At 45.9% G+C, this 13,974-nt stretch overlaps 1 protein-coding gene across 1 annotated transcript in view; it reads left to right on the top strand.

The window, feature by feature from the left end:
- Positions 1-10,929, top strand: part of LOC139411768 (RNA polymerase-associated protein LEO1-like) — a 19,906-nt gene extending 8,977 nt beyond the window's left edge. The window contains exons 9-14 of the mRNA XM_071158500.1: positions 1,913-2,007; positions 3,548-3,682; positions 6,860-7,012; positions 9,457-9,644; positions 9,964-10,061; positions 10,625-10,929. Of these exons, the coding sequence (XP_071014601.1) occupies positions 1,913-2,007; positions 3,548-3,682; positions 6,860-7,012; positions 9,457-9,644; positions 9,964-10,061; positions 10,625-10,741 (786 nt within the window). The 3' untranslated portion in view covers positions 10,742-10,929. The remainder of the gene's footprint in view (positions 1-1,912; positions 2,008-3,547; positions 3,683-6,859; positions 7,013-9,456; positions 9,645-9,963; positions 10,062-10,624) is intronic.
- Positions 10,930-13,974: the final 3,045 nt, after the last annotated feature.

Here is a 13,974-nt window from a genome sequence, read left to right as displayed (position 1 = left end):
TGTGTTTTGATGTGACAGTGTTGGGAGTGATGTAACAGTGTTGTGTTTTGATGTGACAGTGTTGTGTTTTGATGTGACAGTGTTGGGAGTGATGTGACAGTGTTGTGTTTTGATGTGACAGTGTTGTGTTTTGATGTGACAGTGTTGGGAGTGATGTGATAGTGTTGTGGTGTGATGTGTTTGTGTGTGATGTGACAGTGTTGCGTGTGATGTGTTTGTGTGTGATGTGACAGTGTTGTGATGTGACAGTGTTGTGTGTGTGTGATGTGACAGTGTTGTGTGTGTGTGATGTGACAGTGTTGTGTGTGTGTGATGTGACAGTGTTGTGTGTGTGTGATGGGACAGTGTTGTGTGTGTGTGATGTGACCGTGTTCTGTGTGATGTAACAGTGTTGTGTGTGATGGGACGGTGTTGTGATGTGACGGTGTTCTGTGTGATGTGACAGTGTTGTGATGTGACGGTGTTGTGTGTGATGGGACAGTGTTGTGTGTGTGTGATGGGACGGTGTTGTGTGTGTGATGGGACGGTGTTGTGTGTGATGGGACGGTGTTGTGTGTGATGGGGCGGTGTTGTGTGTGATGGGACGGTGTTGTGTGTGATGGGGCGGTGTTGTGTGTGATGGGACGGTGTTGTGTGTGATAGTGTTGTGAGTGATGTGACAGTGTTGTGTTTTGATGTGACAGTGTTGTGAGTGATGTGATAGTGTTGGGAGTGATGTGACAGTGTTATGTGTGTTGTGATGTGACAGTTTTGTGATGTGATAGTGTTGTGAGTGATGTGACAGTGTTGTGTTTTGATGTGACAGTGTTGTGTTTTGATGTGATAGTGTTGTGTTTTGATGTGACAGTGTTGTGTTTTGATGTGACAGTGTTGTGTTTTGATGTGATAGTGTTGTGTTTTGATGTGACAGTGTTGGGAGTGATGTAACAGTGTTGTGTTTTGATGTGACAGTGTTGTGTTTTGATGTGACAGTGTTGGGAGTGATGTGACAGTGTTGTGTTTTGATGTGACAGTGTTGTGTTTTGATGTGACAGTGTTGGGAGTGATGTGATAGTGTTGTGGTGTGATGTGTTTGTGTGTGATGTGACAGTGTTGCGTGTGATGTGTTTGTGTGTGATGTGACAGTGTTGTGATGTGACAGTGTTGTGTGTGTGTGATGTGACAGTGTTGTGTGTGTGTGATGTGACAGTGTTGTGTGTGTGTGTGATGTGACAGTGTTGTGTGTGATGGGACAGTGTTGTGTGTGTGTGATGTGACCGTGTTCTGTGTGATGTAACAGTGTTGTGTGTGATGGGACGGTGTTGTGATGTGACGGTGTTCTGTGTGATGTGACAGTGTTGTGATGTGACGGTGTTGTGTGTGATGGGACAGTGTTGTGTGTGTGTGATGGGACGGTGTTGTGTGTGTGATGGGACGGTGTTGTGTGTGATGGGACGGTGTTGTGTGTGATGGGACGGTGTTGTGTGTGATGGGGCGGTGTTGTGTGTGATGGGACGGTGTTGTGTGTGATGGGGCGGTGTTGTGTGTGATGGGACGGTGTTGTGTGTGATGGGACGGTGTTGTGTGTGATGGGACGGTGATGTTTGTGATGTGACGGTGACGTGTTCTGAGTGATGTGACGGTGACGTGTTCTGAGTGATGTAACAGTGTTCTGTGTGATGTAACAGTGTTCTGTGTGATGTAACAGTGTTGTGATGTAACAGTGCTCTGTGTGATGTAACAGTGTTGTGATGGAACAGTGATATGTGTGATGGGACTGTGATGTGACAGTGTTCTGTGTGATGTAACAGTGTTCTGTGTGATGTAACAGTGTTGTGATGTAACAGTGCTCTGTGTGATGTAACAGTGTTGTGATGTAACAGTGCTCTGTGTGATGTAACAGTGTTGTGATGTAACAGTGCTCTGTGTTCAGGTTGAGAATACTATCCGGTGGAGAGCCAAGAAAGACGAGGAGGGGAACGAGAGCAGAGAGAGTAACGCCCGCATCGTCAAGTGGTCTGACGGCAGGTCAGTGCGCGCACACACACACACACACACACACACACACACACAAGACCCTCAGAGGGCTAGATGAAGAGGAGTAACGCTGGGACAGCTGATGAAGAGGAGTAACGCTGGGACTCCTGATGAAGAGGAGTAACGCTGGACAGCTGATGAAGAGGAGTAACGCTGGACAGCTGATGAAGAGGAGTAACGCTGGACAGCTGATGAAGAGGAGTAACGCTGGGACTCCTGATGAAGAGGAGTAACGTTGGACAGCTGATGAAGAGGAGTAACGCTGGGACTCCTGATGAAGAGGAGTAACGCTGGACAGCTGATGAAGAGGAGTAACGCTGGGACTCCTGATGAAGAGGAGTAACGCTGGACAGCTGATGAAGAGGAGTAACGCTGGGACAGCTGATGAAGAGGAGTAACGCTGGACTCCTGATGAAGAGGAGTAACGCTGGACAGCTGATGAAGAGGAGTAACGCTGGGACTCCTGATGAAGAGGAGTAACGCTGGGACTCCTGATGAAGAGGAGTAACGCTGGACAGCTGATGAAGAGGAGTAACGCTGGACTCCTGATGAAGAGGAGTAACGCTGGACAGCTGATGAAGAGGAGTAACGCTGGGACAGCTGATGAAGAGGAGTAACGCTGGGACAGCTGATGAAGAGGAGTAACGCTGGACTCCTGATGAAGAGGAGTAACGCTGGACAGCTGATGAAGAGGAGTAACGCTGGACAGCTGATGAAGAGGAGTAACGCTGGACTCCTGATGAAGAGGAGTAACGCTGGACAGCTGATGAAGAGGAATAACGCTGGGACAGCTGATGAAGAGGAGTAACGCTGGACAGCTGATGAAGAGGAGTAACGCTGGACTCCTGATGAAGAGGAGTAACGCTGGACAGCTGATGAAGAGGAGTAACGCTGGACTCCTGATGAAGAGGAGTAACGCTGGGACAGCTGATGAAGAGGAGTAACGCTGGACTCCTGATGAAGAGGAGTAACGCTGGACAGCTGATGAAGAGGAGTAACGCTGGACTCCTGATGAAGAGGAGTAACGCTGGGACAGCTGATGAAGAGGAATAACGCTGGGACAGCTGATGAAGAGGAGTAACGCTGGACTCCTGATGAAGAGGAGTAACGCTGGACAGCTGATGAAGAGGAGTAACGCTGGGACTCCTGATGAAGAGGAGTAACGCTGGACAGCTGATGAAGAGGAGTAACGCTGGACTCCTGATGAAGAGGAGTAACACTGGGACTCCTGATGATTGTGTTTGAATAATTAATACATTGATTTAACAATGGGGAAATGTGTGTTTACATGTGTATGTATCTGTGGATGTGTTCTGTCTCCACAGCATGTCTCTCCACCTGGGTAACGAAGGTGTTTGATGTGTTCTGTCTCCACAGCATGTCTCTCCACCTGGGTAACGAAGGTGTTTGATGTGTTCTGTCTCCACAGCATGTCTCTCCACCTGGGTAACGAAGTGTTTGATGTGTTCTGTCTCCACAGCATGTCTCTCCACCTGGGTAACGAAGTGTTTGATGTGTTCTGTCTCCACAGCATGTCTCTCCACCTGGGTAACGAAGTGTTTGATGTGTATAAAGCTCCTCTCCAAGGAGACCACAACCACCTGTTCATCAGACAAGGAACTGGTCTACAGGGACAGGCTGTGTTCAAGACCAAACTCACCTTCAGGTAACACTGTCTATACACACACACACACACACACACACACACTGTATGTAGGCATACACACACCTTGCTCTTTGTCTGAACCCCAACCCAAAGCTCTGAAAGACATCATGCACCGAATACAGGAACACGTTCCGTCCAGATGGAATAGTGAACAACAACACAGTATCTAAGCTGAGCTCCCTCCAGATGGAATAGTGAACAACAACACAGTATCTAAGCTGAGCTCCGTCCAGATGAGTGAACAACAACACAGTATCTAAGCTGAGCTCCGTCCAGATGAGTGAACAACAACACAGTATCTAAGCTGAGCTCCGTCCAGATGAGTGAACAACAACACAGTATCTAAGCTGAGCTCCCTCCAGATGGAATAGTGAACAACAACACAGTATCTAAGCTGAGCTCCGTCCAGATGAGTGAACAACAACACAGTATCTAAGCTGAGCTCCGTCCAGATGGAATAGTGGACAACAACACAGTATCTAAGCTGAGCTCCGTCCAGATAGAATAGTGAACAACAACACAGTATCTAAGCTGAGCTGAGCTCCGTCCAGATGGAATAGTGAACAACAACACAGTATCTAAGCTGAGCTCCGTCCAGATGGAATAGTGAACAACAACACAGTATCTAAGCTGAGCTCCCTCCAGATGGAATAGTGAACAACAACACAGTATCTAAGCTGAGCTCCGTCCAGATGGAACAGTGAACAACAACACAGTATCTAAGCTGAGCTCCGTCCAGATGGAATAGTGAACAACACCACAGTATCTAAGCTGAACTCCCTCCAGATGGAAGAGTGAACAACAACACAGTATCTAACCTGAACTCCGTCCAGATGGAATAGTGAGGGGACTTGTTTTGGTACAGTATTACAATAGAAGGGGACTTGTTTTGGTACAGTATTACAATAGAAGGGGACTTGTTTTGGTACAGTATTACAATAGAAGGGGACTTGTTTTGGTACAGTATTACAATAGAAGGGGACTTGTTTTGGTACAGTATTAGAAGGGGACTTGTTTTGGTAAAGTATTACAATATAAGGGGACTTGTTTTGGTACAGTATTGGAATGGAACGGGACTTGTTTTGGTACAGTATTACAATAGAAGGGGACTTGTTTTGGTACAGTATTACAATAGAAGGGGACTTGTTTTGGTACAGTATTAGAATGGGACTTGTTTTGGTACAGTATTGGAATGGAATGGGACTTGTTTTGGTACAGTATTACAATAGAAGGGGACTTGTTTTGGTACAGTATTAGAAGGGTACTTGTTTTGGTACAGTATTACAATAGAAGGGGACTTGTTTTGGTACAGTATTGGAATGGAACGGGACTTGTTTTGGTACAGTATTACAATAGAAGGGGACTTGTTTTGGTACAGTATTGGAACGGGACTTGTTTTGGTACAGTATTACAATAGAAGGGGACTTGTTTTGGTACAGTATTACAATAGAAGGGGACTTGTTTTGGTACAGTATTACAATAGAAGGGGACTTGTTTTGGTACAGTATTACAATAGAAGGGGACTTGTTTTGGTACAGTATTAGAAGGGGACTTGTTTTGGTACAGTATTACAATAGAAGGGGACTTGTTTTGGTACAGTATTACAATAGAAGGGGACTTGTTTTGGTACAGTATTAGAAGGGGACTTGTTTTGGTACAGTATTACAATAGAATGGGACTTGTTTTGGTACAGTATTAGAAGGGGACTTGTTTTGGTACAGTATTACAATAGAACAGGACTTGTTTTGGTACAGTATTACAGTAGAAGGGGACTTGTTTTGGTACAGTATTAGAAGGGGACTTGTTTTGGTACAGTATTACAATAGAACAGGACTTGTTTTGGTACAGTATTACAATAGAAGGGGACTTGTTTTGGTACAGTATTAGAAGGGGACTTGTTTTGGTACAGTATTACAATAGAATGGGACTTGTTTTGGTACAGTATTACAATAGAATGGGACTTGTTTTGGTACAGTATTACAATAGAATGGGACTTGTTTTGGTACAGTATTACAATAGAAGGGGACTTGTTTTGGTACAGTATTACAATAGAACAGGACTTGTTTTGGTACAGTATTAGAAGGGGACTTGTTTTGGTACAGTATTACAATAGAAGGGGACTTGTTTTGGTACAGTATTAGAAGGGGACTTGTTTTGGTACAGTATTACAATAGAAGGGGACTTGTTTTGGTACAGTATTACAATAGAAGGGGACTTGTTTTGGTACAGTATTACAATAGAAGGGGACTTGTTTTGGTACAGTATTAGAAGGGGACTTGTTTTGGTACAGTATTAGAAGGGGACTTGTTTTGGTACAGTAGTAGAAGGGGACTTGTTTTGGTACAGTATTAGAAGGGGACTTGTTTTGGTACAGTATTAGAAGGGGACTTGTTTTGGTACAGTATTACAATAGAACAGGACTTGTTTTGGTACAGTATTACAGTAGAAGGGGACTTGTTTTGGTACAGTATTAGAAGGGGACTTGTTTTGGTACAGTATTACAATAGAACAGGACTTGTTTTGGTACAGTATTACAATAGAAGGGGACTTGTTTTGGTACAGTATTAGAAGGGGACTTGTTTTGGTACAGTATTACAATAGAATGGGACTTGTTTTGGTACAGTATTACAATAGAATGGGACTTGTTTTGGTACAGTATTACAATAGAATGGGACTTGTTTTGGTACAGTATTACAATAGAAGGGGACTTGTTTTGGTACAGTATTACAATAGAACAGGACTTGTTTTGGTACAGTATTAGAAGGGGACTTGTTTTGGTACAGTATTACAATAGAAGGGGACTTGTTTTGGTACAGTATTAGAAGGGGACTTGTTTTGGTACAGTATTACAATAGAAGGGGACTTGTTTTGGTACAGTATTACAATAGAAGGGGACTTGTTTTGGTACAGTATTACAATAGAAGGGGACTTGTTTTGGTACAGTATTAGAAGGGGACTTGTTTTGGTACAGTATTAGAAGGGGACTTGTTTTGGTACAGTAGTAGAAGGGGACTTGTTTTGGTACAGTATTAGAAGGGGACTTGTTTTGGTACAGTATTAGAAGGGGACTTGTTTTGGTACAGTATTATGAGACGCTGTTCCTCTTTCAGTTTAAAGGAACAAACATGAATGTCTGATTTGAGATATAAAGCTGTTTATTGTGTGTTTTCTCTCCAGACCCCACTCCACAGACAGTGCCACCCACAGGAAGATGACCCTCTCTCTGGCTGACCGCTGCTCGAAGACCCAGAAGATCAGAATACTGCCCATGGCTGGACGAGACCCCGAGTCTCAACGCAACGAGATGATCAAGGTAACACACGCTGGACGGTGTCATTTCATATAGGATGTCATGTAATAAAGGTTATGAGATGTGTGGAGTAATGTTAGCAGAACTACACTCAACAAAAATATGAACGCAAAAAAATGCAACGATTTTAAAAGATTTTATTGAGTTACAGTTCATATAAGTAAATCAGTCCATTCAAATAAATTCATTAGGCCCTAATCTATGGATTTGACATGACTGGGAATACAGATATGCTGTTGATCACAGAAACCTTAGATAAAGAAAACCAGTCTGTATCTGGTGTGACCACCATTTGCCTCATGCAGCGCGACACATCTCCTTCACATAGAGTTGATCAGGTTGTTGATTGTGGCCTGTGGAATGTTGTCCCACTCCTCTTCAATGGCTGTGTGTTGCTGGATATTGGCTGGGAACTGGAACACGCTGTCGTACACGTCGATCCAGAACATCCCAAACATGCTCAATGGGTGACATATCTGGTGAGTATACAGGCCATGGAAGAACTGGGACATTTTCAGCTTCCAGGAATTGTGTACAGATCCTTGCGACATGGGGCCGTGCATTATCATGCTGAAACATGAGGTGATGAACGGCACAACAATGAACCTCAGGATCTCGTCACGGTATCTCTGTGCATTCAAATTTCCATTGATTTAAAATGCAATTGTGTTCGTTGTTCATAGTTTATGCCTGCCCCATACCATCACGGTGTGTGTCTTCTGTTCACAACGTTGACATCAGCAAACTGCTGGCCCACACAACACCATACACGCTGTCTGCCATCTGCCTGGTACAGCTGAAACTCCTGTTTGCCATCTGCCTGGTACAGTTGAAACACCTGTTTGCCATCTGCCTGGTACAGTTGAAACTCCTGAGTGCCATCTGCCTGGTTCAGTTGAAACTCCTGTTTGCCATCTGCCTGGTACAGTTGAAACTCCTGTGTGCCATCTGCCTGGTACAGTTGAAACTCCTGTGTGCCATCTGCCTGGTACAGTTGAAACTTCTCCTGTGTGCCATCTGCCTGGTACAGTTGAAACTTCTCCTGTGTGCCATCTGCCTGGTACAGTTGAAACTTATCCTGTGTGCCATCTGCCTGGTACAGTTGAAACTCCTGTTTGCCATCTGCCTGGTACAGTTGAAACTTCTCCTGTGTGCCATCTGCCTGGTACAGCTGAAACTCCTGTGTGCCATCTGCCTGGTACAGTTGAAACTCCTGTGTGCCATCTGCCTGGTACAGTTGAAACTCCTGTGTGCCATCTGCCTGGTACAGTTGAAACTACTGTTTGCCATCTGCCTGGTACAGTTGAAACTCCTGTTTGCCATCTGCCTGGTACAGTTGAAACTTATCCTGTGTGCCATCTGCCTGGCACAGTTGAAACTCCTGTTTGCCATCTGCCTGGTACAGTTGATACTCCTGTTTGCCATCTGCCTGGTACAGTTGAAACTCCTGCGTGCCATCTGCCTGGTACAGTTGAAACTCCTGTTTGCCATCTGCCTGGTACAGTTGAAACTCCTGTTTGCCATCTGCCTGGTACAGTTGAAACTCCTGTGTGCCATCTGCCTGGTACAGTTGAAACTCCTGTGTGCCAGTGGCCGTCGAAGGGGAGCATTCGTCCACTGAAGTCGGTTACAACTGAACTGCAGTCAAGTCAAGACCCCGGTGAGGATGACGAACACTCAGATGAGCTTCCCCGAGACGGTTTCTGGCCGTTTGTACAGAACTGTTGTGCAAACCCACAGTTTCAACAGTTTGTCTGGGTGGCAGATTTCAGACGATCCCGCAGGTGAAGAAGTCGGATGTGAAGGTCCTGGGGCTGGTGCGGTTGTAAGGCCGGTTGGACGTACTGCCAAATTCTCTAAGACGATGTTACGGAGGTGCTTTATGGTAGAGAAATGAACATCAAATTCTCAGGACATTCCTGCAGTCAGCATGCCAATTGCCCGATCCCTCAAAACTTGAGACATCTGTGTCATTGTATTATGTGACAAAACTGCACATTTTAGAGTGGCCTTTTATTGTCCCCCAGCAGAAGGTGCACCTGTGTAATTATCATGCTGTTTAATCAGCTTCTTGATATTCCACACCTGTCAGGTGGATGGATTATCTTGGCAAAAGAGAAATTCTCACTAACAGGGATGTAAATACATTTGTGGACAAAATTTGAGAGAAATAAACTTTTTGTGAATATGTGAACATTTCTTGAATCATTTATATCATCAGCTCATTAGAAACATGGGACCAACACTTTACATGTTGAGGTTTATATTTTTGTTCAGTTTAATAACTACAGTCTGGAGACGAGACAGACTTTCTGTTGTTTCTAGAAGCACCGACTGGGATTCTGTTGCTGATTACAGTCTACTATATTTTCTCAGAACATTTCAAATAGACAGGACAATAGACTTATCTCATTTGAGGGGTTAAAATGTTGACCCCCCCCCCCCCCTACAGAAAGAGGAGGAGCCTGCGTGCGTCTATCCGTCGTGAGGGACAACAGCGGCGGATGAGAGAGAAGCAGCACCAACGAGGGCTGAGCGCCGGTTACCTAGAGCCCGATCGCTATGACGACGATGAGGAGGGGGACGAGTCGGTCAGCCTGGCCGCCATCAAGAGCAAATACAAGGGAGGAGGAGGAGGAGGAGGGCTGAGGGGTGAGGACACACACACCATATCTAAACAGAGACACATCCAGATCAAGTACAAGGGAGGAGGGCTGAGGGGTGAGGACACACACACCATATCTAAACAGAGACATCCAGATCAAATACAAGGGAGGAGGGGTGAGGGGTGAGGACACACACACCATATCTAAACAGAGACACATCCAGATCAAATACAAGGGAGGAGGAGGAGACAGTGAAAGTGTTTGTATTTGCTCATTTTAATGCGTTCTCTCCCCTTCCTCTTTTCTGTCCCTTCCCTCTCCTCCGTCCCCCTCCTCTCCTCCGTCCCTCTCCTCTCTCCATATAGAGGAGCGTGCTCGGATCTACTCGTCTGACAGTGATGAGGGTTCTGATGATGATAAAGCCCAGAGACTGCTCAAGGCCAAGAAACTAGACTCTGACGAGGTGAGACACACACACAGGTGTTAGTACAGTGAGAGAATGGAGAGATGACAGAGGGTGCAGTCCTATGATCTACCAGCAGGAGACATTGTGAATCACTACATATAGGAACCTAGTTCAGCTAACAAAACACTTTGAGGCAGATCTGAAGTGAGTCAAATCACATTTTTCCTGTCTCTCTCCCCCTCTTTGTTTTCTCCCCCCTCTTTGTTTTCTCCCCCCTCTTTGTTTTCTCCCCCCTCTTTGTTTTCTCCCCCCTCTTTGTTTTCTCCCCCCTCTTTGTTTTCTCCCCCTCTTTGTTTTCTCCCCCCTCTTTCTTTTCTCCCCCCTCTTTGTTTTCTCCCCCCTCTTTGTTTTCTCCCCCTCTTTGTTTTCTCCCCCCTCTTTCTTTTCTCCCCCCTCTTTGTTTTCTCCCCCCTCTTTGTTTTCTCCCCCCTCTTTGTTTTCTCCCCCCTCTTTGTTTTCTCCCCCTCTTTGTTTTCTCCCCCCTCTTTGTTTTCTCCCCCCTCTTTGTTTTCTCCCCCCTCTTTCTCTCTCCCCCCTCTTCTTTTCTCCCCTCTCTGTAGGAAGGGGAGAGTTCAGGGAAGAGGAAGGCTGAGGAGGATGAGGAGGAGGAGGTGGAACCCAAGAAGGCAAAGAAATACGTCATCAGCGACGAAGAGGAGGAGGAAGATGATGAATGATGTCATGTTGTTGATCATACCACTGTATTATCAGTGTGTTGTTATATCCAGTGCGTTGCGATGTAGACCTAAACGTTTAATTTGTATATTTTCTAATGATGACTGTGTGTGAGTGAGAGAGAGAGAGAGCTCTGTACAGCTGTAGGAATAAAGACCAGATGAACTAAGTGTTTATCTCAATGACCAAACCTCAGTCTCTTTGTTATGATTATTTTTAGAGTTCAGTTTGACTGTTTTTGTTTTGAGATGTCCATTTTCTAATGGAGGTTAAAGATGGAGAGTAGAGTCCTGTCGGTGTGTTGGGTGTGTAGAGTCCTGTCAGTGTGTTGGGTGTGTAGAGTCCTGTCAGTGTGTTGGGTGTGTAGAGTCCTGTCGGTGTGTTGGGTGTGTAGAGTCCTGTCAGTGTGTTGGGTCCTGTCGGTGTGTTGGGTGTGTAGAGTCCTGTCAGTGTGTTGGGTCCTGTCGGTGTGTTGGGTGTGTAGAGTCCTGTCAGTGTGTTGGGTGTGTAGAGTCCTGTCGGTGTGTTGGGTGTGTAGAGTCCTGTCAGTGTGTTGGGTCCTGTCAGTGTGTTGGGTGTGTAGAGTCCTGTCGGTGTGTTGGGTGTGTAGAGTCCTGTCAGTGTGTTGGGTCCTGTCGGTGTGTTGGGTGTGTAGAGTCCTGTCAGTGTGTTGGGTCCTGTCGGTGTGTAGAGTCCTGTCAGTGTGTTGGGTGTGTAGAGTCCTGTCAGTGTGTTGGGTCCTGTCGGTGTGTAGAGTCCTGTCGGTGTGTTGGGTCCTGTTGGTGTGTTGGGTCCTGTAGGTGTGTTGGGTGTGTAGAGTCCTGTCAGTGTGCATAGAGACAGTGCCATTATTTTTGGGACACTTTTACACACACACACACACACGGGTCATTACTGTTCTCTCCGAGAGTGTCCTCAAGTTACCCACTGGCCACACCACACATTGTATATTCACACACACGGGGCAAGAACAGCCCTGTGCGCACAGAGAGAGGGCAGCCCCAGCCAGACAGAACCGGTGGTAGATAATCAGAACACAGAGCAGTAAAAAGGTAACTAGGAGATTAAAGAGTTGTTACGTAAAATGACCCTGTTGTTTTCCCCTAGACAACAGCAGCTCTGTTCCACACAGACACACTCACACTGCAACACTAACACAGACACTGCATGCTTCTTAGTGGCTCAGCCTGATTAGGCTCAGAGCATGTGTTTGTTTGTGTCTCTCTCTGTCTGTCTGTCTGTCTCTCTGTCTGTCTCTCTGTCTGTCTGTCTGTCTGTCTGTCTGTGCATATGAGACATACGCAGACAAAGCGTCGAACAGTGAGACAAATCTTAGTGTTTCTGCTGACACCCAGAGTTCACACAAACACACATTGTAAAAGTAGAGCATTATAGTGAATGGGGTTCGATTTGGAACAGAGCCCTGGAGTGACTGAGAGTGAGGACAGAGCCCTGGAGTGACTGAGTGAGGACAGAGCCCTGGAGTGACTGAGAGTGAGGACAAAACCCTGGAGTGACTGAGAGTGAGGACAGAGCCTTGGAGTGACTGAGAGTGAGGGTTCCATTTTGGACAGAGCTCTGGAGGGACTGAGAGTGAGGGTTCTATTTGGGACAGAGCCCTGGAGTGACTGAGAGTGAGGGTTCTATTTGGGACAGAGCCCTGGAGTGACTGAGAGTGAGGGTTCCATTTGAGACAGAGCTCTGGAGTGACTGAGAGTGAAGGTTCTATTTGGGACAGAACCCTGGAGTGACTGAGTGTGAGGGTTCCATTTGGGACAGAGCCCTGGAGTCTCTGAGAGTGGAAGTTAACTGGTGTAATTAGCTGACTCATGTCTGGGGTTAGAGTCCAGGGTTAGAGTCTGGGTGGATATGATTTGGGTACAGTCCCATACAGGACCAGCCCTATATACTGTCTGCTGATATCAGGCATGTGTACAGGCGTGGCCAAAAGTTTGGAGAATGACACAAATATTAATTTCCACAAAGTTTGCTGCTTCAGTGTCTTTAGATATTTTTGTCAGATGTTACTATGGAATACTGAAGTATAATTACAAGCATTTCATAAGTGTCAAAGGCTTTTATTGATAATTACATGAAGTTGATGCAAAGAGTCAATATTTGCAGTGTTGACCCTTCTTTTTCAAGACCTCTGCAATCCTGCCATGGCATGCTGTCAATTCCCTTCTGGGCCACATCCTGACTGATGGCAGCCCATTATTGCATAACCAATGCTTGGAGTTTGTCAGAATTTGTGGGTTTTTGTTTGTCCACCCGCCTCTTGAGGATTGACCACAAGTTCTCAATGGGATTAAGGTCTGGGGAGTTTCCTGGCCATGGACCCAAAATATCAATGTTTTGTTCCCCGAGTCACTTAGTTATCACATTTGCCTTATGGCAAGGTGCTCCATCATGCTGGAAAAGGCATTGTTCGTCACCAAACTGTTCTTGGATGGTTGGGAGAAGTTGCTTTCGGAGGATGTGTTGGTACCATTCTTTATTCATGGCTGTGTTCTTAGGCAACATTGTAAGTGAGCCCACTCCCTTGGCTGAGAAGCAACCCCACACATGAATGGTCTCAGGATGCTTTACTGTTGGCATGACACAGGACTGATGGTAGCGCTCACCTTGTCTTCTCCGGACAAGCTTTTTTCTGGATGCCCCAAACAATTGGAAAGGGGATTCTTCAGAGAAAATGACTTTACCTCAGTCCTCAGCAGTCCAATCCCTGTACCTTTTGCAGAGTATCAGCCTGTCCCTGATGTTTTTCCTGGAGAGAAGTGGCTTCTTTGCTGCATTTCTTGACACCAGGCCATCCTCCAAATGTATTTGCCTCCCTGTGCATGCAGATGCACTCACACCTGCCTTCTGCCATTCCTGAGCAAGCTCTGTACTGGTGGTCCCCCGATCCCGCAGCTGAATCAACTTTAGGAGACGGTCCTGCCGCTTGCTGGACTTTCTTGGGCGCCTTGAAGCCTTCTTCACAACAATTGAACTGCTCTCCTATTGATGATCAAATAAATGGTTGATTTAGGTGCAATCTTACTGGCAGCAATATCCTTGCCTGTGAATCCCTTTTGTGCAAAGCAATGATGACAGCAAGTGTTTCCTTGCAGGTAACCATGGTTGACAGAGGAAGAACAATGATTCCAAGCACCACCCTCCTTTTGAAGCTTCCAGTCTGTTATTTGAACTCAATCAGCATGACAGAGTGATCTTCAGCCTTGTCCTCGTCAAC

This window comes from Oncorhynchus clarkii, chromosome 6 (assembly GCF_045791955.1).
Source record: "Oncorhynchus clarkii lewisi isolate Uvic-CL-2024 chromosome 6, UVic_Ocla_1.0, whole genome shotgun sequence".
Lineage (NCBI taxonomy): Eukaryota > Metazoa > Chordata > Actinopteri > Salmoniformes > Salmonidae > Oncorhynchus > Oncorhynchus clarkii.
Note: the sequence above shows the minus strand (reverse complement) of the source record. Positions and strands in the feature narration are given on the sequence as shown.